The sequence below is a fragment of the Chaetodon auriga genome, chromosome 19 (genome assembly GCF_051107435.1).
Source record: "Chaetodon auriga isolate fChaAug3 chromosome 19, fChaAug3.hap1, whole genome shotgun sequence".
NCBI lineage: Eukaryota > Metazoa > Chordata > Actinopteri > Chaetodontiformes > Chaetodontidae > Chaetodon > Chaetodon auriga.
Genome location: NC_135092.1, coordinates 8,016,196 through 8,042,420, shown reverse-complemented (window position 1 = coordinate 8,042,420; position 26,225 = coordinate 8,016,196). Strand labels below are relative to the sequence as shown.

General features: G+C 41.5%; 1 protein-coding gene across 3 annotated transcripts in view; it reads right to left on the bottom strand.

The window, feature by feature from the left end:
* unc13bb (unc-13 homolog Bb (C. elegans)) overlaps positions 1-26,225 on the bottom strand; it is a 60,037-nt gene that overhangs the window by 7,718 nt on the left and 26,094 nt on the right. For 2 of the 3 annotated variants that reach the window (XM_076757662.1, XM_076757663.1), the window contains exons 9-30: positions 19,411-19,704; positions 19,200-19,290; positions 11,649-11,695; positions 11,453-11,531; positions 10,490-10,564; positions 10,021-10,240; positions 9,633-9,860; positions 9,310-9,451; positions 8,865-9,034; positions 6,995-7,110; positions 6,619-6,782; positions 6,010-6,160; positions 5,664-5,732; positions 5,366-5,455; positions 5,077-5,214; positions 4,797-4,927; positions 4,542-4,627; positions 2,897-3,023; positions 2,711-2,807; positions 2,357-2,500; positions 1,687-1,764; positions 1,532-1,609 (exon numbers count right to left, since the gene is read on the bottom strand). In XM_076757662.1, the coding sequence (XP_076613777.1) occupies positions 1,532-1,609; positions 1,687-1,764; positions 2,357-2,500; positions 2,711-2,807; positions 2,897-3,023; positions 4,542-4,627; positions 4,797-4,927; positions 5,077-5,214; positions 5,366-5,455; positions 5,664-5,732; positions 6,010-6,160; positions 6,619-6,782; positions 6,995-7,110; positions 8,865-9,034; positions 9,310-9,451; positions 9,633-9,860; positions 10,021-10,240; positions 10,490-10,564; positions 11,453-11,531; positions 11,649-11,695; positions 19,200-19,290; positions 19,411-19,704 (2,815 nt within the window). Of the gene's footprint in view, positions 1-667; positions 704-826; positions 881-1,332; positions 1,354-1,531; positions 1,610-1,686; positions 1,765-2,356; positions 2,501-2,710; positions 2,808-2,896; positions 3,024-4,541; positions 4,628-4,796; positions 4,928-5,076; positions 5,215-5,365; positions 5,456-5,663; positions 5,733-6,009; positions 6,161-6,618; positions 6,783-6,994; positions 7,111-8,864; positions 9,035-9,309; positions 9,452-9,632; positions 9,861-10,020; positions 10,241-10,489; positions 10,565-11,452; positions 11,532-11,648; positions 11,696-19,199; positions 19,291-19,410; positions 19,705-26,225 lie in introns of all 3 variants that reach the window. The other variant, XM_076757661.1, reaches the window with a different exon arrangement.

Sequence of the window (26,225 nt, the reverse complement as noted above, 5' to 3'; positions counted from 1 at the left end):
ATGAGACACTATTTTCCTCTTAAGGAAGTGCTTCCTAAATTACTTTCAGTCGGACACCACCATACACAGGCAGACAATACAGAGACCATTTTTCCTCTTTCTCATGATTTCCCTCTATGATAACAAGCCAGTCATTTCTAGACACAAAAGATTTTTCTCTAAATGGATCTCACAGGTAACATCTCTTCAGTACCACATCCTGATATGACGCTTAAGTAATCGTCTGACAGGCAGCCCGAGTCCAAGACTTTGCAACATAATACGACATCTCCAAACTGTGAACTTCAGGGACAAAGCTTCAAACCAACCAGGTTCAAGAATACTAACACTGAAAGGAGTGAGGCATTAACCCATTCAACAAAAGTCCTTGCCCTTCTGCAGAAAATGTCTTGTGAGCGCCATATTCTGTTCCAATGAGGCTACTTTCAGGGGTTACTACCTATTCATCTGCTAAAGCTGCTAGTATGACCATACACCTGCAGGACTAAAGACATTCTTATCAAACTACTACTATGTGTTTAGTGCGAACTAGTGAAGGTCACAAAACAAGAACACTTAAGCTACCACAAATGTTAAAGACATGTTGGCTACATAACATTGTGGATCTACTGGAGTCTAGCATTTAGTTCAAACAACTACCTAATCTGATACCCTCCATAGTACCCACCACAGCCTTTGCTTCCTCATCCACAGTTACGGCCTGCTGTCAGATACAGAGGATGAGGGTAAATACTCAACACAGTCGTGCATTCAACCGAAAGATGTACTCTCCTATGGACAAACATCTGCCTGTTTCAGCCCTGCTCAGATGATGAAGAAAACCTACCTCCTCTTCACCAGCCACCTCCTCCTCTTCCTCTTCCACCACTTCTTCATTTTGCTTTAATTGTGAGGTGAACACAATGGTTGAAACTTACGACTACTGTGTCCAACAGCTACCAACCTAGTAAGTGACCTAAAAAAAATACACTACACTACGGCTACAGTAAAAGCATGGCAGGGTTTCAAAGCAGACGGAGGTCACAGCTGACAGGGAGGCTATTGATCGTCCTTACTGTAGCTACGCTAAGGACACTAATAAAGAGGACGAGATTTAATTATGTCTCTGCCTCAATATTCTCTAGTCTATTAGGCAGCACAGGGTCTAATCTCTGTCATTGTTGATCTATGGTACATGAGACACCGGGACAGCATGTAGACCTTTCTGACAGCCTGAATGTAATATAAAATTACATTCACAGCACAACAACAACTTCCAGTACGGTCTTGCATGCCCTAATCCAGCACTCCCAATCTACTTCACATAGTCCAGAGTAACACTACTGTACATACCCGTGCTTCCTCTGTTGCAATCTGATACACAAGAGACGTAAATACAACCACTGGACATGTAAACACCCCTAAAATCAAATTTTATGCTTGAGTAGGAAATTTTGAGTCAGCAGGTATAAGATACTACAGCATTAACAGTATCACACTTGACACTGTCATCCATCCAGTATGATGCCTGAGCATATTCACTTTGTCTTACCTGTTTGGCACCCATCGACTCGAACATCTTCTCCAGTTGGATTCTCAACTGCTGCACATTATTCATCAGGACACAAGGCTGCAAGAGGACAGAGGGGTTACACACATGGAATATGAGATCAGAAAATGATCCCCTGTAAGGCGTTGACAACTTACAATCTTCTCCTTGTCAATGTAAGAAGGGAAACTCTTGGTCAGAATGGCACTGTACTGCAGAAGAACTTTGGCAATGGTCTGTGAAGATGAAGAGGAAGAGATAACATTAAAACTGTGTATGGAACAAAACTTTTAATAACTCAAGGGTTGAAAATCCAATTACTTAAACCTCATAAAACCTCTTACACTGTTGACAGAGTGGATTATATTACACTTTCGGGGAAATTGTCCTAAAGATCATTCCTCCCAACTACAGTATTAGAAACATTCCCAGATGTCCCTTAATCTCTTCTCTGGCTTGCAGGAAAACACGAAACTGTGCTGTCCCTTTGTCCCCCAGGAGGCGAGTATGATGTCCAATGCAGCATTTCTTTTTAATGAGGTAATATCTAATTCCCTTTACAACAAAGTGAATGTCCCTCCAGACAATGTTGAAGCTGTTTTGTAATTTCCTTTATATGTTATATTGTTTTCAAGGGGAAAAAACAGTCACGGTCAGATGCTGTTTTTGGAAGTAGAAGGCCACCATGATCATTAACAGTCATTTAGATGCAAACCCACATGATGTTTCTTATAGCTCCAGCAGCTATGAGTTACAAACAAAAGTCAAATCAAGCTGATGTATTTGAGAGCAGGTTTTAGGTTTCAGCATCCAGTGGAGGGGGTTTACCTTGGAGAAGCGGCGGCTGTAGTGAGCCATGACGTTCGGGTCGGGACATTCCAGCTTCTTTATGATCTCAAAGCTCTGGTTGAGCTGAGTGAAGATGTCCACCACAGAGCAGGAGAACAGAGCATGCTCAGACGTCTGCTGGAACTGAAGTTTTGTAGGGTGGGCAAGGGGGAAAACACAAACAAATCCATAAACAATATTCAGTAATTATCAATATTCATTCCACTGTATAGATGCCATAAAACAACTTTCTGAAGCCCTTGTTTTGATGCTGTGCAAGTGTCCGTAAACATGGGCTTCAGTCAATTCAATTTGACCATTTGATATATCAAAGGTCAATTTAAATGTCCTTACTCCATCTTTTTTGTCTCTCTCTAGGGCTCCGTGCATAAACTCCATAGATACATCCTCATTTTCTTCCAACCACTGCAGCACAAACTGTAGGAACCACCTACAAAGGAAAATAAAGAAAAACAGATTTATTATTTATTTATTTATTGACTCATTTTCTGGAAACGTGAATAAGTCAAAGGCACTTACGATGGGTAGTCGGGAACAGCACCCTTAACATTTGGCAGCTCCTTGACATATTCATTGTAGAGCCACTTGACCTTGAAGTGCAGGTTCATGTAATCGGTGCTCTTACACAGTCTGTGCTTCTCATGCTCTGCAGATGCAAAGATATGAAAAACAGCTTGTGAGCATTGTGATGAGGTTATGCCAGTGGGCCAGAGAGATTCATGCCATCAAGCTGCATTGTGGGAAGGGTTTTTACAATACATATGGGCGCATCTGTATTGCCTTAGACTTGAGACTTGAGATGTGAACATATGATTTAACAACAAAAAAAGCTCATCTCTAAATATACTTACATATACACATCCAAATAATGTATTTGCCCAGAGATTTATGTGACTGGACAGTGACACTCATTGATTACAAGTGCTAACTCATACATTCAAAATTGTCACTGCAATGACTGTGACGAGTTCATGCATACATTCATAGAAAGTAACTGGAAGAATCTCAGCCAAGCAAAATAATGAATAGCTCAAATCTAACCAGGACCATGAGAGCCTTTTTAGTGACCTATTAAAAACAACTACTACTAGTCCTACCCATATGGTGACACCCTAAGCTGCCTGGATCCATAAACTCTTCACTCATGTTTTTCAGTCATTTGTATTTTTATCATCGAAATTCGTATATGCTGTGATTTGTTTGCGGCTCTACTTTGTACACATGACATCTATTGCATGTCTGTCCTGGGAGAGGGATCCCTCTTCTGTTTCTTCTTCTTTTTCCCCTCATTAAAGGGTTTTTTGAGGGTCAGAGGACATGGGGTGTTGCATGCTGTACAGAGTGTCAACCCCCTTGAGACAAACCTGTGATTTGTGATTCTGGACTTTCTAAATAAAACTGACTTGAATACGACTCTTAACTTTTAAATAGTCTTTGGTAGTGCTGCTGGAGCAAAATCTCTCTGGACTCATTCCGTCTCTGAACATTTTCCATCACTTCCTATATTACCGCATTACTGAAAATCAAAGGGCCACCACTTCTGTACTGTAGTATGTGAATCAGATATTTCACATTCTCTGCAGGGGATTCATCTTGAGGACAGGGGCTGGGATAAAAGCTGACTGCCTCGGGGGATTGGTGCTGCTGTACAGTACAGTACAGTGGAGAAAAATCACAGAAAGGCTCCTGGGAGACATAAGCAGCTTTCAAACTCTGCACAGTTACAATTTCACTTGTTCACTTCTTCTGTGCCACTGTATCATTTCTACCCCAGAACTTCTCTTCTCCTCTTGCCATTTCCACTTTCAGAATGTTATAACAATTCTATGGTATGGCTTCACAGGATACTACAGAAAAATACAGTATATGGAAGTACTATCATATATTATTTAGTGAGTCATGAGCAGAAGACACACTATATAATACCGACAATATTCACACTGCATTAAAGGTATACTTTTAATGGTGTTTTCTGTAGTAAGGTTACATGAGTTACTCATCAATAGTCCATGTGTTACCTACAGTAGATGACAGCTGGAACACTGTAGGTAACAATAGACCAGCAACTCACGTGTTCTGTGAGGTCAAACATTTGATAGTAGCTCCTTGATAGTACACAGCATGGTATCGTGATAATGGATATCTGCCAATGAGTGTGACTTACCCTCCATTGCATACTTCATATCTTGAGCAAACAAGGTCCACATCACCTCTGCTGACACTTTCCCTACATTCAGTTCTTGAGGGAATCTTAGAGAGAGGTGACAATTTGACAAAGACCAAACAAACAAAAACATCAATTGGCAGAATATCGTGATTTAAATGTCCATATTAATTGTTCTGAATAGTGAGAACTAAGTATCAAAGAAATCTGCTCCTACTAGTAGAAACTAGTGCCAACAGGAAAAATGTTACTAACTGGTTGAGCACAGGTGTGTAGGAGTTCCTGTCCTCTTCAATGATGGAGACAATGAGCATGATGAGTTTGGGCCAGAAGTCCAAGTTCTTGATGCTCGGACCCTGCTCCTCCAGCGGGAGCTCCTCCTTGTTCTGGATAAGAACACAACACTGTCAGAGACTTGACAGAGGTTAAACACAATCAGTATAATGGATTTTATGTCTGCTTTCATAGACATGTTGTCACTGTAAGGCTCAAGACACTGTACCTTGCACAGCTGGATAATAAGTGTGTGACTCACTGTGTCAACAGGTTGGTACTGTCTGCTGTACAGCTCGTGGCAGTTATTGAAGATGTAGTCATATGTAGAGTTGAGGCAGGCCTTGACACAGTCCCTCACCACCTGGCTGGCTCTTGGCGGAGATTGTAGCTCCTGGACCTGAACAACAGATGGAGACAGCAACACTGGCTGTGAGTGACAGCAAATAGTCATTGGCAATCTCCCATCAAGTGATAACCATTTGCTGACGTCCTACAGAGAGCAATTGCACTAACAGCAAAGATAAACTATATGAAACGCTGTTAGCTACCTTCATCCTAAAGAAGGTAATGCTGGTCAGAAGGTCCACAGTGGATTTCAAATCCTGCAGGCGATCCTTATTGCTGGCAGGAAAGTGGTTCTACAGAGACAAAGCAAGTTTAATTAAGTTTCATTTGCTAAATTCAATATAATTAATGACCATTACAGGTATGCAGTACACATCAGCTAAAAAAACATCATTATCAACACAGATAAAATCAAATATTCAATATCAAAGCAACAATGTAACTTTTTTCAAAAGAATATGAGTCACTAATGGCATGTATTTAGTACAATCAAAATCTTACCCTGTAGGTTGAGAGGTCAATGCGCAAGGAGTTGTGTAGTTGGTCTAAAAGCTTGACAAAGCGTTCTTTCTGTATGATGAATAAAAGAAAAAAATTGTGAGAAACTGAGGAACACACACACATATATATAGATACAGAATATGAGTATTAAGTGGAATGAAAAAGACAGCAATGCACACAAAAACGCAAGGAAGACGGCAAAGGCTGCATGTGTGTAAGTGTGACTAATAGAGAAAGGAAGAGGGAGACAAAAATAGAAAAACAAGACATATTTATTGTGTGTGTGTGTGTGTGTGTGTGTGTGTGTGTGTGTGTGTGTGCATGTGTGTACTAAAGTAATACAAACCCCAAAATTGGAGGCAGCAAAGCGGTCAGAGGCGGACACATTGGTGGAGGCGGTTGTGTGGGCGTAGAAGGCATTGATATTGGCCAGCAGGGTGCTCATCACTGCAGGAACCCCGGGACACATGTACTTCGACGAAAGACAGGCGAAGTGCCTGAAAAGAGAGGCAAAGCTAGGTAAGGAAATGACGCTCACACATAAAGATGTTTTGTTCATATCTGTGCCTTTACTTGGGCAGCCTGTGTCCTCTCAGGGTCTTGTTTTCACTTAATGATCCTTACTTGGAACGGTCATTTCACCTGCCCATCAGCTAACTGGCACGTTTAGGCTGAAGGATGGCCCACTGGAGTGTACTCTCTGTGAACGATGGGCTCAGCTAACAGGCATTTGTACGGAGACAAATCCATCCTTAGCCCATTTATAATTGATTTTCTTTCATTTGGAGGCCAACCGGGACCAACAATGGCATTGAGAGGCACTTTGTTATGAGCGCAAAAGGCAGAAACAGAGGGTGAGGAACAAGGTGGATGAGAGGGTGACATACACATGGACATGGACAGGGAGAGAGAGAGAACGAGAGAGAGTTAATCCACTGTGATATCTCAGACTCACGTCATGGCCTGGTAGATTGACTCAATGCCATAGCGCATGGCAAACTCGTCCACTATTTCTTGTGCCACATCGTCAAAGTAAACTTTCCACGCATCGTCTCCACGAGCTTCTGGGATTTTCACCACGCCTTGGCCCAGCACATCGGTCGAGTGGTGGAACAGGTTCTGGGATGGACAGAACCAAAACATTTCAGAGTATCAAATGAGCCAAGTTCTTACAAGAGTGACTGATTTATGGATGTTGGTCATTAACATAACATACGTGCTGTGGTGGCTGTTACTTTACTGACACACTTTCCTGAAAACATTAGGCTTAATTAATGTCCTGTGTGTTTGGGTTCTTCACACAAGCACCAGCCTTCTGTAGAATCAAATACCTCATGCAAACAGGTGTACTGCACATGATATGGAGCCACTTTCTCCTCTCCTTTGATCTCCACATTGATTTGGAGGCGAATGGCACCTGATACGGCTGACTTGTCTGTCCTCTTCTCTGTAATCAAAGACAAATACAAACATTTCTGATTCATAACTCCAATCCAAATCTGTGACACAGACGCACAAGAAACCAGGTCCGTTAACACAACAATAATTACACACTATTAACATGGCAGTTCTATTGTAGGGGGTCCTTTTTCTACAGTTTGATGGCAGTGCAGAGCCGGCAACGCTAATAGAGGTCCTCCAGCTGATAGTGAGGGAGACAATGGCAGTGGGCTGTGTGGATCTGTGCCTGATCACCAAAGACACTTGAGCTGGAGCCTCTTTGGAGGTGAAGTACTTGGCGGCTCAACCCTGCTATTTGCCCTGACAGGCACATCATTAGGGGTAATTTGTACATGTCGGTGGAGCGCTCGATTTCCGACTGGAGTGCTGCTCCTTGATAATCACACATCAGGAGGAGAAAGGGGGAGAGTAGGGGGGAGGGGCGCTTCGGAGCACAAGAAGATAGAGATGGAGAAGGGAAAATGTTTGAAATGTATGGGGCATATTACAAGGCTGATCATTAATTTTGATCCGAATTCCTGATGACTCTAAACCAGTATTTTGCTCATGTGACAAATTGAGCATTTCACGTCTTTCAGTTTAAAACAAACAACAGATTCATTGGTACATTCATATTCAGTGTCATGCTGTTCCAGTGGAAGAATTATTGATGCCACGGTGAAGTCAATTTCAGCCCTTTAAACAAGTAGAAACAAGAGACGCTTGATGCTTTAGACTGAGATCAAAGCAATATGACATGATGCCTGAGGTGGGTTAGTCTATCAGTTAGCCTCTGGACAGTGTTCATGGACCAACATTGAGTCGATGTTTAGATAAAAGCTGCTTTCCTCCGCCCATTGTCTAAAGACAATGTGCTTTTTTCTGCATGATAAAAATGACATGATCAGGAAGAGATGTTATCCTGTGATACATCAGAGCTACTTTTATTTGTGCTGTACAACCAGTGCTCATACAAGGCTGCACAACAGGCTCACAAATCAGCTCCTGTGTACTTGTAAGTGACTGTATTCAGAACTACCTCATGGAAATATCTTCACACCCAGTGGAATGGTACTGGGGATTGTCATGAAACAAGATATTTTTCCTGAAATGAGAACAACCATCAGCAAGCAAGAAGGGGTGTCACAGAATAAGCTTGCCAGGGAAAACCAGTATTTATATGCAGGTCAATATGGGCCTTGGGGCCACTCATTGCCTGTGTAAAAAACAAACAAATAAAAAAATGTAGCTGCAGGGAAATAAGGTGTGAGTAATGAGGTTCAAACAAACCACTAACTGGAATGACTGAAAATAGAGCTCTTCGTACCAAACACCATCACACAGATGTGATAAAAGTATATGCCTCGATCAGAAGCAGATCAATCCTTCATTCAGAGAAAATCAAGTACAATGAAGTCCAAGTTCTTATAGATGATTTCCTTGTAGGCCAGAGAGAAAACACCTCAGGTATAACACTCAGCAATGAGCAGTGAATGAGAATGAGCTGGTTTTTAAGTTCGTGACTGAGTCATAACTGACAGAATGAGGAGGATATGTTGGTTACAGTTTGTCAACACAACATTCAAAATTGAGAGGGATCATTTTTGTGAGAGTCGATATATTGTTTTTAGGAAAATCCTGTTCATCCTGCTTTTAAGTCCATCTAAATATAGTGATAAAACAGACCATGTTTCATTCCCCTCCTGGTATGCATACATTATGATTGTTACTGTATGACCATAAACAAGACAGCATACTGACCCAGGTTGTACCAGACGTCCATCTCTCCACTCAGCGTTCGAACTTCAATTATACTCTGGCCCAGGAAATCATCAGATTCCCTCTTGAGACGCTGCTTCACCCTTGATTTGATGTCATCATCCTCATCCCACACACGTACTTTAATTCGGTCTGAGGAATTGTGGCACTCACTAACGAAAAAAAAACATAGATTTAAGTAAAGCATAATACAGGAAGCAATTTCAAAGAATATAACATTGCTGGTGCAGTGTTTATGATTTATGATGACAATGTGGGATCTTTTTTATAAAGAAACTTCAGACTTTGATGAATCCCACTTAGCTCAAGGCTAGTGTATGCCATGCTGTTATACAGAAGCACTCACACCATTAGAAAGAACCTTGAACAAAAAAAAGGGCTGAAATCTACGCACACATTTTATAACCAAGAAATGTTAGTGACTTACAAGTGAAACTTCTCCTCCCAGACAGGATTGAGGTTGCCATAAATGGTCTTGGTCCTCTTCTTGGTTTTGCCCACCTGAACAGTGACATACGGATCACTGGATCCTGTCTTGTCCTTTGCTTGAAGTCCTTGGGCACAAACGACTATTGCAATGATGGATAAAAAAAAAGACATACAAAGACATACAACCATTAGCATGAACAAGAATTGCATGGTGTAATACTGAGAGACTGATGCTGCACTTTAAACTTGTGGTTGAATTAATCAGTTTTCTGTCAATTTTGACTCAGCTTTTGACTCAATTTTAACTGATCAGCAGGATACCTGTGATGGTGATCTTGGCTGACCACTTTGAGGTGCCATCCAGGACACTCTGCTTGATGGTCTTCATCTGCTGCGCATGGATGGCTTTACTGATGACATACACTTCCCTGATAAGTTCAAATATTTCCGGCTTGTTCCTTTCCCTGATCTTCATCCTGTCCTTCATGGCCATGATAATATTCTGAGTCCGGTCTTCAGCTCCATGCTTAGAGCTCTTCTCTGCTGCGCCTAAACATTCAACAAAAATGGATGCAGATTAAAATGCTGTGCTGTCTCACTGGTAGCACTGCATGTGACAAAATTCAACAAGTTGCTCATGAACCCTTATGGCAAGTCTTTTAAGATCAGTCACGAGAACTTTGTTACACGTTCTCTGGACAGTACTCACGCTGTAGACAGTCAGCATTCAGCAACTCTTGGCACTTCTCATGGCACTTGACCCCACACTCGGAGCAACGCATGCCTTGGCGGGCTATTCCCCACAGCAGCCCCTCACACTCATAGCAGTATGTGGGTGTTGTTGCAGTCCACACCTCAAAGTTATGTGGTGTAGTGCAGGATATGGGGTAGATGAGAGCCTGCAGGGTCTTCTTGTATACGTGGTTTTTCTGCAGAGAGGAGAATTTCAGAATTTTAAATGTATGGAATTCCTTAATTAAGTTATAGGGAGGGAAATGGTTGATGAGAAAGATAGAAGGGTGCTGGGTAACATACAGCATCACAAGCATGTGAAAAGCGGTCTACCTTGTTGAGACACTCCAACACGTTAAAAGAACCAAGTTTTAAAATTAGAATCTTTTTTGTGGACAGATGCCATCATTTAATAATGAGGACTGAGTTCAAGGTGTCACACTCACCAGCTCCTCATCCTTGATTGAGGACCGTGCAGCCATGGCTGATGCGATCCCCGCCTTCCTGGCTTGGACGAGGGACTGAACAACAGGGGACATTTTGGCCAAGTTAGCATTTCTTAGATGCATATACAACCCACAACCAAGCACACCTCAAAACATTATGATGATGAAGGTCAGTATGGCTGGAAAGGTGGCCAGGGTACTTGCAAGGGTGGTGAGTAGGGTTAATTCTTACCAGATGACCAGGAAACCCATGAGTATTATTAGTTTTAAGCAACTGGTTAAGAGGAGCTTACTAAAAAGGAGAACGTTATACTAGTATCAGCACCATAACCATCAGCCACAGTAGGTGTGTTAGTAGTGTGTTCTATTGTTGTGCTTCTTAGTTTCTACATGGTTCAGCAGTGAAGAAAAATACAAACCGAAAGGTGGGGGAATGATTTGCTGATTATATATATTTTAATGATAATATCAAGTAGGAAGAAAAGTTACCCATGACCAACAGGATGCATGCAAATGCTTTGCTCATTTGTATTAAACAAGAGGTTTGCGATCAAAGAGATCAACATGCTGTAGACATCAATGTTTGAGGCAACTACTGTTTTATTTGTCCTACTTGATATTTTGCACTGCAGTAGAAAAGGGAGTGGCAGCTGGGTTCTATTAACTTACCATAGCCTGACCAAGGAGATTGAATGCATTCAAGAGAGTTGTGGGGAATAGTTTCGGGTTTAAGAGAGGAGGGAGAGAGAAATTAGCAGTCTGATTTCATATTTGTCTCCATTTGTTGATAACAATCTCATCCCAAGTTCAGCTCAAAGGTGAATATAACTGTGACTTCTGTGGTGGTCTCACATATAGAAAGACATACACTCACAAAGAAAGAACAAAACAAACAGGGTGACATATGACACACTGTATATACAGACAAGCTAAGAAATGAAGTTAGTTACGGTTAGTACTGACCACATCGCTGACCAAAGGGATAGGCTTCTTTTTACGCAGGTCTGGCATGCTGTCAATTCCATACAGACCAGATCCGCCACTATGCACCAACAAAAATAGTTTAAAAGTCAATTAAAAGTCCTCACATACAATAACACAACAGTACACAGCAGTGTATTGTCAAGCAAGCCAAAGGTAGGGGTATTATATGACTTACCCTGGTTTGACCCAGGCCTGTCTTGGACTGGATTCTTCATCTCGAACCTATATGATGATTTCAAATGTGAGAATTTAGGGTGACAGCTTACAAAGTTGACACACAGCAGAATATTATGAGAAGAGGGAGGTAATGGAAAGTTGCATTTGGTTGAGCTTCACCTCTCTGATGTTACAGAACATGCAAAGTCAAATAAAAAAAATATGCCTTTCAAATACAGGATCAAATAAATGTTTCTGAACTCTACAATTGTAAAAGACCATAAGCGAAATGAAATGGTGGGCAACATTATACAGATAGAAAAAACACATTAAGTTCTATTTCACAGTACACAATCTATGTAAAATCTGTTTAAATAACATCTTGCCAACAGAATATTTTAAGAGACACCCCAAATAACCCAGACGAAGTACATAAAACCAAACGTTTGCAAGGATTTCACAAAACCACCAAAACTGTGACTAGAGGACTACACATATACACAAGTGTTTTTCAGTTTTCCGTCAAAGGTAAAATGTTGTCTGTCTCTCAGATGACAGAATTTTAAAGTGGAGATTCCTCTGGGGTTCACTCTCATACATGAGTTTTTAATAACGTTTGAAAAACTGGGGAAAACATAAAGCAGCTGAACAGAACTGGGGAATTGTACTCTAAAGCTAAAACAGTAATGAAACCAAAGATAAACTATTTATTATAAACAATAACTGAAGTGAAATGCCTTTTCCAGAATTGCAACATGAAGTTTTCAATAAATATTAAATATCTACCCAAATAATAACCTTTTATTATGCTTTTGAGTACACACAAGAATTCTCTTTGACAAAGACAAGTAATGGAGAAACATATAACAATGGAGAAAATAATAACAAAATGTATTTTGAATATATTGAGCTAATGTATGAGCAACCTGATTATCTTCTCTCCCATACTCTGCAAAGAAAAAAAAAAAATCACAAAAGAATTAGTCACTGTGTGGGGTAAAAAACTACTTTGAGCATATTTTCAAAACAGCGACTTAAAGAGAAACAACAAATCAGCTAATGATTCTCAAATTAACAAGTGTTTATAAAGATAGCCTGTATAATGCAATTTAGATTTAATGTCATTTCTATACAAGTTAATTTAATCAGATCATTAGACACTTCAACTGCGTATTTTTTGCTGTTATTACTGAGCTTGTGAGAGATTAAATTCAAAGAAAATATCCTTAAATATACCTGGAATAAACTCGTCTTGAGATTGGGATCCATGAGATCCTTGAGAGCCGTGGGACCCCTGGGACCCTTGAGCAGATTTGGACAGTCTATGACGGGTTTGCCTCTTTTCCCTCAGAATGCGCTGGAAATTAGCTATACGCTCTTTGTGACTGGCATCGGTGGGTTTTCCTTGATTTACCTCATCAAGATGGTGGTTTTCCCTAATTGGACTTAACTGCACCTCATCTGTACTGAGCACTGGACCCAGTGGACTCTCATCCTGCCTTGCTGGACAGTGGTCTGGTGTTAAGTCAAGGTTGGAAAGTTCCCCATCTGTTGGACATTCTCCTTTGCCCTGTGAAATCTCGACAGAGTGATACTCAGTTGGGGTGCAGGGAGAGTGGGTTGCTTCATGGGGAGATGCTTGAAGGGAGCAGGGTAAGTTTTCGTGTGTGTCACTACAGTCGACATACACCGAAGCCTCACTGTCCTCCTTTGGAGTGTCAAATTGAGTCAGATTTTCTGTCAGACTAACTTCTCCCTCTGTGTACTCTGTACTGCTCTGCTCCTGCACACTGGCCTGTCTGACAGGCGATGGAGATGCCTCAGACCCAGTATCATCTTTCACATCTTCAGGGTTGGATCCTTCCAACTTTTTCAGAGCCCCTTTTAAAGCTGACCTGAAAGTGAGTACAGCCTTGCTAAAAGTTGTTACATCAAAACCTACATTGGTGGTCTTGGAACTATCAGGATCTATTTCGGAAGACTCCTGTGACAAAGATTCTACTGCTTCATCCCTGGAAATGCTGTGATCTGTCCACTCCCGGTCCAAACTGTCAGCAGAACCCAGATCAAGAGTGTCACCAGAGGAGGGACAGTCATCACATGGTGAATGTGGCTCCAGGTAAGCATCATCACAGTCTGTCAACAGCACAGTGGAACAACTCAGACTCCTGGAGGGCCCACTGCCTACTTCATTTGCAAAAACATCCATGGTGTGGTAACCAGAACTACGGGAGTATGGGCAGTTTGCGGAACAGTCGCACTCCAAATTTTCTTCCTCAGTTTGTAGTCTGGGGGGCCTCCAGTCTACCATACTGGAAGAACTTGAAGGAGAGTTGTAATTGTGTCCAAACAACAATGAGAGATGCTCAGAGCTGTTGTGTGAAGAATGACCTGGTGTGCTGCTTAGTGTCCCTTCTGTGGCACACCTGTCCCAAACACCAAGACAGTTCTCTAGTTCTTCTGCACTGTTTGCACAAGAGCAGATGTCCTCCTCACTCCAACCTCCTTCTCCACTTACACTGTGCTGCATATCAACAGAAGGCCATCTGACAAATTCTCTGTCACCAGAGAGAAAACCTGCTTCTGGACAGTTGGAACTGTATGAAGACAAAGAGCTGGTGCTTTCGTAGCCATGGCTATGATGAAGCTCCAGGTAGCAGGGGTCAGGTTTTGTAGGGCCTAGCATGTGCATGCTTGAGCTCTGCTCTGAGTTTCCTTGGTCTGTTTGCTGATGTGACTGGAGAGTGACTTTATCAACATGCCACTGTTTGGGTGGTCTGTGAGATGGTATACATCCTGAATGAAGAGATGTTATGGCGTTCTGCCTACCCAAGCTTCCTCGCCTAATGTGGGGTGTATGAGAAACAGGGCTAGGATGAGGTGCAGCTGAAGCCCCAGAGCACATCTCACCTATTTCACTGAGCACTGCATCAACGCAACAAGATACTTCATCCACCGAGCCTCGCACAGATGTCAGATATTGCCTCAGGTCAGAAATTTCCTCCTGGATCTTGTTGATGCCTTTCAGCTCTTTTAAGATATGTTCCACTATGTTACTAGAGACTTCTTCTCCCTCCTCATCCTCCATCTCCTCCTTCTCTTCTTCATTTCTGATCCTTTCATTGAGCCTGGGTATAGTATCCTTCACAACCCCAATGGCATCCTGGCAATCAGAACTGCTGTTTTCTCCAGATGGGGTGAGGTCAGCACTGGTGTCCACTGATGAAAGGTCATGAAGGCAGATATCCTCTGGCCCCTGCAGGCCCTTCTGTAGCTTTCTGTGTTGGCTTCGCCCCACTTTGGGGCTCTGTGATCTATTCTTCTGCAGGTCTCCCCTCTTGGGTGAGAGTGGAAGTAGCTCTGATTTATAGGGTTCATCCTGTCCACTGAAGTGTCCTCTGGGGAGCATCCCTGAGAAGTGGCACTCTTGATCAGCTGTTCCCACACATGGACGAGGCACCACCTAAGTGACTCCTAATTAGGGTGGTGTAAGCATAAGCCAATATTTTAAACTTCAAATGACTGAGTACCTGCACCATGACTGACAAGAGAAAATAATAAGTTATTTTGTTGACAAAAGCAGTGAAAACTCCATACACTGGTCTGCATTTGTTGGGCCACAAATTTATCATAAGAAACTCATTTGTAGCTCATTTGGATTGTAGTTGTAGTGCTATGCCTTCATTCTGCTATTTGTCTCTTCCATAAAATAACAATAAAACATATTTTTACCACATATACTGCTCATTTTAATTCAACTAATTGAAGTGGAACGGAAACACAGAGAATGAAATAAATTGTTTCAACACTAGTCTTTTTTTGACCAACAGACCATACAGTTAAGAGAAAAAGAAGAGGTAATTCTAACTTCTGATGCCGTGATTACAAGGTAGTTATGTTTCAACAGACAACAGTTGAATCAACAAATTAAAGCACCTATGAGATCTTACGCTAACATTTTGAGGTCACTGTGACAGACAATGCTATGCAGTATACTATAGAAGTAGCAGTGACAGTGTTGCTTTAACTGACAACTCAGTCAGAGTAGCAACTTGCAGAATGTATATCATGCAGCTGCTTAGATCTCTGTAATTAGGATGGTTTGGAAAGACAGCTTGGCAATTAGATGACAGGTCAATTCTTTCCTCTAAGGCCATGTCATTCTTTCACACCCATACCAGCTGCACGGCTTGATAGCTCTGACCCACTGCCTACAGTGTGCACACTAAAGCATTATTGAATACCAAAACAATGCAACAGAATTCTATCTGATGGCATTACATTTCAAAAATGAAAGTCCATGTTGAGCAATTATATGGCTAGGTCTCACATGCTCCTTCCATTTAGTCATAATGCATGTTTCACACAGCTCAGTGATATCATCTTGGTCTACTGAGAATAATCATGTAGATAATGACATGAGGATTTAAGAAAATCCTTTAACTGTAAATGGTATCAAGTAGAATGTATAGTTCTTTCTGGGTTTCTTGACACTTTAACTGAGCTGACTGTTGCTTGCTACCATTTAAGAACATTAAATACATAAAGTTGACTGTTACTCGCTCTTTTTTAAATTGCTTTATCTCTTCAACTGAAAATGGGGCTAGAACCTTTGCATGATCTCTGAAAAATATTCTAAGGTTTTAATTACAGTCTTAAACAAAACAGTGGTTTTTAACTGCTTTGACTTCAAATTATTAAGGAATGCATGTTGATTTCTAGATATTTTAATTTCTGTTTGAATTACCATGATGAGTGTAATTGTTTTAGAAAATGGTTTAATAAGATAATACAATGACATTATATAACTATTATGTGCCTTAACTTTCGTTTTGGAAAGTGGATTCCCTATTCCATTAAATAAATTATTCCAGAGTGTATAGTTGCTAACTACATTAACCCACCCGTGCACTGAAGGTCTCCAATAAGCACCTCAGCACTGAAGGTGTGTGTTAGCCTGATAACGGTTTGGTAGGCGGAAAAGTGTAATCAAGCCTATCAGATCAGAATGTTTCCTATCACAACTGAATTTGAAATTAAGCTGATGAGCATATCAGATAAATAGAATTAGGCTATCCAAAATTAACTGGGAGCATTATGATTCCCATTACCATATCATCTGTAAATGTTCTTTCATTTCTGATGAGTTAATAAAATAAGATAAAAATAAATACGAACAGGAACATCTACCTTAAATACATTTTCCGTGGAACACATTTGGTGTTACCAAATAATGATAACAATAGAAAACATCTTTAACTACACTTCTGAGGGCCACTGACATTTTTCACAGATGGTCATAATCCACTATGTGTGCACTCTAATAGTCGGTGAATTATCAGCTAACTGTCCAGGATACAGAAAGGCTGAGGGGCTGGTTAGGGTCAGGTCCATTTTCCAGGCCAGTAACAGTAATAGCCTGCAGCAATCTATTTTCTCTACTTACTGAATGGTCTGTGGCCTGGATTAAAAAAAAAAAAAAAAAAAAAAAAGACCTATTGCTTTTGAAGTTTTTAAGTTGACTTCCGATTTAAGAATGACATTTGCTATGAAATTTAAAATCAACTTAATACTGAAAAAAACTCAAATTCAGTCAATTTTGCAGAAGTATTATGATACATAAGACTTTTCTATGTATACTACCCAAATATAAGTTGGGCGTAACACGTATTACCTCATACATATATACATGTACGTATTATTTAATCAGAGTCCATACAAACTTAAGACTAAGTGCATAAAATGACAGCAATATATATTAAAATGTAAACCTTACCTTACAGGAAAAAAATATATATAATCAAGAACAACCTGTAGATATCATCTTGCAAAATCCATTAAATCCACATGGAGGCTGGCTCAGCAGATAATTAAGGGTAATTTCCTTATCTTTTATCAAAATGTATCCTCGGGTATATCATTGAATTGTCTTATTGAATGTGCTCTGCCTCAATTAAAGCAGTAGATCTTCTTTAACTGAATCCCTCATTTCTACCTCTGGCACGACAGTGGCAGACAACGATCACACAGCGGTTCACACTCGTTGGAGCAGCCATCCTTACGTCCCTCCCACCCTCTTGCATGCTTTCTCTGCTCTCTCTCCTTCTGTCCTCTGGCAACATATTCCAAGCACAAAGCTAATCTGAAGCTGTGAGACTGCCAGCTCTCAGCCTCTTTTTCTCTTTTTTCTGTGTTTCCACATCTGCCAGTTGCTGATATTTGTGATTTTTCTCTCACTATTCATAAAAAGTGACAACACTCGTGCTAAACATATCAGTGTCACTGCTTTGCCTTGTAAATAGACAATTGTAAAGAGAAATGGATTTCTATTCATGGATTACAGTTCAGTCATATCAAATACAGTACTGAAACTCATATTGGAAATGGGTCTGGCGGCCAGTTCCACTTCCTGCTCTAGATTTCCCTCTGTGTGGAGGAAACTGTAAACACGCCATGCAGCTCATCTCATTCTATTCTTTGAATGTAAGGAAGCATGTGAGGTTGTTTTACAGTGTCAAGTCTAGCAATCATATTTTTCTGGGCACTGTTATTCATCTAGACAAAGAAGAACCAGTTTTAATACATTTCATAGTCTTTGCAGCACTTAGACTTCGGTCTTAAGTGTTTCCCTTCATCCTGTAATAAATAGCACTTGCAGTAGACCTTACACCTTGCTTTCCATTTATATTCATGTATTCAATCAGCCATCATTTACAGAACGTGTTCATCTCAACCTGCCCATGCAAACCAATCGTTATAATGGAGCCAAGTGAGGTTCTATATGAGCTACTCCTTTACTGCAGTGCCATAAAAAGCTTAATCAAGGGGATGAACCCGTTAGTGTTGAGAGAGTCTGATGTTTTCATTATGATCACCCTCTAAAGATTTCAGATTGGGTTTAGATGCAGGATTATATTCAACATGTGTTGACAAATTCTCCAGAACTGGTATTGGAGATTGGTCCAATATGAGAATACACAGATCTAAATCTGACACCAAAAGCCAATTATTACATGATAGTGATAAAAAAAAAAGTCATTTCCGACAAACAATACAGGATGCATTGAAATAAATAATAGCCCAAATGTGTATTTTTCAGAAAAAGTAAAGCAAAGAAAAAACACCAATGAGGACTGACAGAGGGAGAGGAGAGCAGGCAGAGACTCTAAAAAGAATTGCAAATGCAACTTCACTCATCCTTACCTTGAAAATGATTTTTGGAGTGCCTTTGATGAGAATGCTCAAAGGCAATCTAAGATCTGTCTATGAATGCTATGATCCCAAGAACTAATGCATGTAGCCACAAGGGCACATATGGATTGTTGGGGAACGGGAGTAGACAAACAAATGCAGTTGTAACAATATTCTAAGAAATCTTAGAGCATCATCTTAAACAATCAAAGAGGTTAAACTCAACCATTTTCAAAGAATTCCAAGTGATTGTATGTCTGTGTATGCATCTTTGTGGACAGAATGTGTGGAAGAGGGGGAATGAAGAGGGTATGAAATGCAGTCAGAGGTTTTGAGATATCAGTTAGTGGGGGAAGAACTGAAGTGAAACACTGCTTACCTCCCGAAGCTGAACTCTGACTTTATTGATGGCCTTCAACCAACGTACTCTGGATGGGGAAAAGGGTAACGGTGGTCCATCATCATGGAACCTGGGTTACGCAGATTTAGGAGCAGAGCGGCAGAAAGAGATGGAGAAAATCTCTCAGTTTCCAGACATCTTTATTATAGCACATATAAATATGAGTTTAATTCTGTGCAAAAAAATATACCTCTGGAGTTTAGAGAACCCTCTCTCTGCTGGAGTGTCATTTTTCAGGCCTTGTCCTACTTCAGGGGACAACCTATGTATGTTGTGTTCACCAACAGCAGAGTGTCCGTTGGTGGGAAGATGTCCATTGGTGCGTGGCTGCCCACTGGCAGTGGGGTGAAAGCCAGTGCTGTGGTAGGAGTGGAAGGACTCCTCGAGTTCTGACCCTCCAGTGCTCTCCTGGCCAGTCTCACTAAGCTGGGAGCTGGTCTGGCTCAGGTTTCCTGATGACCCAAAGTGACTACTTTCCACTGGACTACAACGGTGAGAGAGGAGTGAGGAAAATATTCAATGTCAGAATTTTTTTTTTTAGATCAGAACTGGGTGAAACACTATCTCTAAATGTTTTTATGGCTTATATTGTCCTCCTAGCTAGATAAATGGGGATTGTTACTTAGTACTTACTGATTTTAGAAATAGAATAGAAAAAGAAATTTATTACTGCTGAAACAATCAACCCAACAAAATGTTTTTGGGCTCTAATAAACCCCACTCATCTACTAAGAACTGTGTGCAAATGCTATTTAACAATTTAGCAAAGGTGTATATTTATTAAAAACTTGTCTAAATGATCAATTGGTATAGCTACACACACCTTATCATGCATTAAAAAATATACAACCTTGCAGGTAGGCTGTAGCATGTTGCAAAGTAATGAAAATGTGAAAAACTGTAGCATTTTGTTAGCATGATCATTAACCACTGGAACACAAAAGAACATGCTCAGTTTTGTGGTCTAAAATTCCCTGTAACTGCTAGTCCTTACTAAAAGGGTATATTTCTGCACACAATATCTGCATATTTTATTGTCAATATTTTCCTTTCATCTGTCCACAAGACAGAACACATACAGTATACAGTGTAACATGGTTAAGTATTTTATGGAGATGCAGGGTAGAAGTACAAATGATGAAAATAAAATATGCAGAGTTGATCTGTGTGTTTGAAATTTTACCTTTTATAAAGTGGCATTTCAAAACCAATTTCATTTTTCGAGGCAGAAGGCAGAGCAATACAATTTTAACATTTGAAATTATTCAGAGTTAAATGGTAAGGATTTCCAAAATTTGACTCAAGTGAAGTGACAAACATAACAAAATCGAAAATAATATCCACCATATAAAATAATATACAACACAAATGATAGAATGATGACAGAATTCCATGCTAAAACAAAATTTACATTATTTATAGGTCTTTTATCTCTCTGTCACGAGCTAATGAATGATTATGTATATTCACTTTTGAATTTCCTGTGAATCTAGAAATATGTAAATTTTGTTTTTGGAATTCTTTTTTGAAATGACGTAAAATTAGGTAATATTTGCTACAACAAAGAATACACATATACACTCACACAGATATACATATGCTAAAGCTAAAATACTAAATTAAACTAGTGATTAAAATACTTAAACAAATTATGGATGGACTGCAGAGATGGACAGGGAATACATTTTTTGTCAATGTCAATGCATCATAAATGGTGAGGAGGATGCCATTTATTATGCTTCTACTAGCCTTTTTGCATTCAATAGATCCATCTTGGACTGGTTGTCCAGCTGCACTCCAGGAGTAGGACCTGTGGAGGGGTATGTTTCTACAAGCCCTTCCTTCTCCTTTGGGGTCAGGGATGCTGAAGGATCTACTTCAGGAGTGGAGATGCAAATCTGGGGGTTTGTGATATCGTCTGTGGAACCTACCGATTCAGTTTTATGGGCCTCAGCTGCTGCAACCTTTTGTGCAGTATGTGTTTGACCACTTGCTGGCTTGTTGTTAGTTTTGGGTTGAGATGTTGTAATTGGGTCAGCTTGTGGCTTGGGTGGCTCTGACTGCCAAGGAAAGCTTATTTTTGTCCCAAATAATGATGTTGTGGGCTGCTCCTGTTTTCCAGCAACAGGTTTTTCCTCTTGAAATAGGCCTCCAGAAAGGGTTTTTAATCCCGAAAACAGACCACTGCCTCCCTCTGTTTGAGGCACTGACTGTGTTGTTGCTGACAATAGGGATCCAAGAGATTTTCCTGCATCGCTCTGTGTTGATATAAAACCAAACAGAGACTTTGCTTGAGGAGGCTCTGCATTGTTGGGCAACTGGTTAACTGGAGGAGCTATATTAGAACGTGCTTCTTGGGTATCAGGTGGAACTGATTTGTCACTTTCTTTAATCTGAGGTTCTCCTTTAATGACAATGGGCTTCTCATTTACCATCTCTCCATCAACAGCTGACTTTTCTTTTTCAGTGTCATCTACCTGATGAGTGGGGTCACAGGAAGTGCTTATAGAAGCACTTGTGACAGCAGAGCTTTCTGGAGAAGCTACCTCAGATGTACTCCTGCTTGTTGGGCTGCTTAATTGTTCTTGATTATTATCTGTTAGGGTTGAGTCTACAGTTTTAGTTGTGCTAGTCTCACGGTCTATTGGAGATACTCTAGGTGGTACACTGTCATTCTTAATCAGTGACTGTGGACTCGTGCTAGGTGTTTGCTTGGGCTCAGCTGGCATTGTTTCAGATGGCTTAGGTGGTTGTCCCATGCCCCCAAATAAAGATCCACTTATGCCTCCTAGTATTGATGCTCCAGTCTGTGGTCCTGCTGTCTGAGCAGTGGCTCCTCCAAACATTCCTCCAAGTAAAGAACCACCAGGCTGTGCTGTTGTAGCCGATCCCCCAAACATACCACCTAGTAATGATCCACCAGTCTGGGGACCTACAGACTTCGCAGTGGACCCTCCTCCAAACATCCCACCTAATATTGAACCTCCAGTGGTGGGGGCGGCGGTTTGAGGTGCAGACTGAGGAGCAGCCCCCTTGAATAAACTTCCCAGTAATGATGCCCCTGGCTGAGGAGCTGATGTCTCTGTGTTAGACCCACCAAAAATACCTCCTAACAGTGATGCTCCAGCCTGACCAGTAGTAGTGTGAGGTGCTGTTACACCTAGTCCAAAAAGCGAGTTCTTCTGCTGTTGCTGAGGACCTTCAGTGTCTGCAACTGTTGGTTTGAAAAGGGAGGACATAAAGCCTGTAACTGTATCTGCTGATGAGTCACCAACAGATTTCTCTGGCTCTGGAGGCTTTTGTTGTCCCTGGACCACAGCACTTGCTGACGGAATGACTGGTGTTTTCTCTTCTATTTTAGATGGTATTACATCTTGACTTGACTGACCACTCACAAGCTCTGGTCTTGCAGATTGTTGTGCTTGTACACAGATTTCAGATTCCTTAGACTGAATATCATCAGTTAAAGCACTTGGCTTGTCAGCATCTTGACAATGGTCTCCTGTGACACTGGCATCAGTTTTGGGTAAGCTTGCCTCAAGACACTGAACTATGCTGTCAGGTCGCTGTTCTTCTCCTTGCTCATTGCTTTTGGTAGTAGTATCAACTACAGATGTTTCAGGGCCAGCTAGAGCTGGAGCAGTTTTACTGTCATCACTGGATTTTGGTACAACTGTTACATCCGAGGCAGTGTCAGTAAGAGCTGTAGTTAATATTTTATTTTCTTCATTCGATTTTAGTGTAGCTGTTGAAGTGGGTGTTGCAGGTGGAACAGATCCTCCAGGCATTGAAAGTGAACTTTTATCAGGTGTCTCACTGGGAACAGAAGCTCCAGATAAAATACCACCCAGAAGAGATGTACCAGTTTGAGCATTAGTTTGAGAAGATGATCCCCCCAAAATACCTCCCAATATAGAGCTACTATTAGGGGATGTTGAAGTTTGGTTTGAAGCCCCACCAAACATTCCACTAAATGGCCCACTAGCCTGAGGTGCTGTAGTTGAGGCTGCTGATCCTCCAAAAATTCCACCCAAAATAGACCCTCCAGTCTGAGATCCAGCTGGAGCAGATCCACCAAATAAGCCTCCAAGTAAGGATGCCCCTGCCTGAGATCCTGTTGCCTGAGGAGCAGAGCCTCCAATCTTAGTGGGACCAACTTGAGGAGCAGCCTGAGGAGCAGACCCTCCAAATAAACCACCTAGTAGTGATCCCCCGGTTTGAGAATCTGCTGTTTGGGGCGAAGAGCCTCCAAACATTGTCCCTAAAAGAGAACCTCCAGGCTGGGAAGAGGGCTGAGGGGCAGAACCTCCAAACACAGAGAACAAACCTTTGGCTGGTGCTTCCTTGGGGCCTGACGATCCAGGTGCAGACCCTGTAGTTGAAGGTCCAGAAAATAATGAAAGCAAACCTTTTCCTGGACTGTCTGACATCAATCCAGCTTGTGAGGATGGAGTCTGTGGGCCTGATCCAGTGATCATAGACAGAAAGCCAGAAGCTGGTGGTTCTTTAGAGGGAGCAGGATCCTGGGATGGGCCTTCTGTGCTTGTTTGCTTTTGCACAGTAACACATTCTGTATTTGGTTCCATAGATGCAATATCAGCGTCTTTAATTGTGGCACCCTGTGTGGTATCCACAGTAGTAGTAGATGGACTATCATGCACTACACTCGATATTTCACTGGTAGCAGCTACTGGGACACTGCTACTGGAAACAGATGACACTTGGGAAGAAGCTTGTACTAAAGAAGCAGTTGGTGGCTCTTTAGTACCAGTAACAATAGCAGATGAGGAATTGGGACTTTGTTGTGGAGGTGACACAACATTATTAAAAGCAGAGAGTACACTCTTTGCAGGTTCTTTGGGTGCTGCTGTCCCTACGGAAGTTGACAAATTTGCACTTTGCCCAGCTCCTGGTGTTTGTGGAGCACTGGGGCCACCAAACATGGAGAACAATGATTTTCTTGGACTTTCACTAGAGGCAGACAAGCCACCCAATATTCCCCCAAGAACAGAGGTGGCAGGCTGCCCTTGTGTTTGAGGTTGAGCTTGTGGTTTAGATTGTGTCTGAGGTTCCCCTTGTAGTTGAGTTTGTGATTGAGATACTCTTTGTTGAGATAACGATGTTGGTGGCTGAGGTTGTGGAGGACTGGGATCACCAAACATTGACAACAGTCCCTTCATTGGGCTTTCAGTTGAACCCGATGACCCAGGCAGAATCCCCCCTAGAAGAGATCCTGTTTGGGCTTGAGACTGTTGGGTGGTAGGGCCACCAAACATCGAAAGGAACCCTGTATTTGGGGGGTCTTTCGGAGGAGCAGTCCCTTGTTGTGGTTCCTCAGCAGTAGGTTTGGTTTGAGGAGCAGGCTGAGGGCTTGATCCTCCAAACATTGATAATAAACTTTTACCAAATGATTCCTGCTGAGGGGGTTGTTGAGCTGCACTTGGAGGATGGGCTTGAGACAAAGGCCCAGTATTAGGTGAAGCCTGTGGAGGATTTGGCCCACTAAACATTGATAATATACTTTTACCAAGTGATTCTTCTTGTGGAGCTGTAGCCGTTGCAGGTGTTTGAGATGTGGGTCCAGACTGGGAGGCTGCTGTTGATCCTGTCAGCATTTCTCCAATTGAAAATCCAAACAGTCCACCAGATGGTTTAGTTCCTGTGTCGTGTTTTGTCTGTTCTGTAGGTGGCATAGTTTCTGCAAGGCTTGTAGCAGGGCCTGTGGAAGAATTGGGAGAAAATGTTTGGGATAAACTTTTGTTCGGGGGTTGGCTCTGTACGGGCCGAGTGGTACCACTTTGGTCCATTGTTTGCTGTCTCTGTATAACCTTAGGTTTAGATGCTGATGTCAGTGAACCCTCAGTAACACTAGGTTTCATTTGCTGTTTCTGTGGTGGAGAGGGCTCAGTACTAAATAGACTGCTAATTGATCCAAAGAGATTTGAAACTCCTGTAGCCTCTTTCTTTGAAGGAGCACTGTCTGACAAGGAAGCAGTACTGCCAGTTTTACTTTGCTGACTGGGAGATGTCTGAGAACATTTCTGGGGATCTGGCTTTGGTTCGTCTATTCCTGCTGCAGATTTCAGAAAGTTCATGAAGCCTGCCTGTGGTTCAGAAGTTTTTTCTACTGGTATATCCACTGGCTTATCAGCTCCAAGTTGTCCAGGTGGTCCAGGTTTAGTAAGAGATTCTTTTGATCCTAAAGGAACTGTGACCTTGGGCTGTAGTGGTGGGGTAGCTTGTTGTACCATTGTAGTCTGTCGTGAAAGTCTTGGTTTCTGTGAGGTTGTATGTGATTGTATTGAGGGATGAGTCACTTGAGCAGTTGTTGGTATTGAGGGCAAAATTCTTCCCTGTGTGGTAGCTGGTCTCTGCATTTGCTGTTTAACACTTTCTGGCTGAGTCACAACAGCAGTAGGTTCCTCTTTGATGACCTTTGACTTCAGACTTTGGAAACCCATTGAAAGAATGTTCTTCGAATTTTTGTCAGGAGCTTGTTCATCAGAGGATATGCTAGTTTTGTTTAATTCCACCTGTGATGCTTTACCCACAAAAGAGGATATGAGAGAAGAAATCTTTTTGACTTGACGATTAGGCTGTTCTTCTCCTGGAGACACTCTTTTCCTCCATTCTTCCTCCAATACATCATCTACATGCTTCACTATGACTCCAGTGGATGAACGTCGCCGTTGGCCAGGTTGGTAACAATTGTACAGTAACTGCTGATTTGAATTTGCAGCAGGAGAAGAGTTTAGGGAAACAGCAACCTTTTGAGCAAGAAATGTCTTAATTTCCTGGTTGTTCCAATAAGGGCCGAAAGGGTCTTTATTATGACAGGAAAGGTCAATAACATCTTTGCATTGGTCTTCATACATGTAACTGGCCTGTCTTGGATCCATCCTGACTTTGTTTAATCTGTAAGATGTAAAATCTACACCTTGTTGCCCTTGTGACAGAAATGAATTTTCAAACATTTGTGAGAACTGCTCAAGATTTAAATTCATG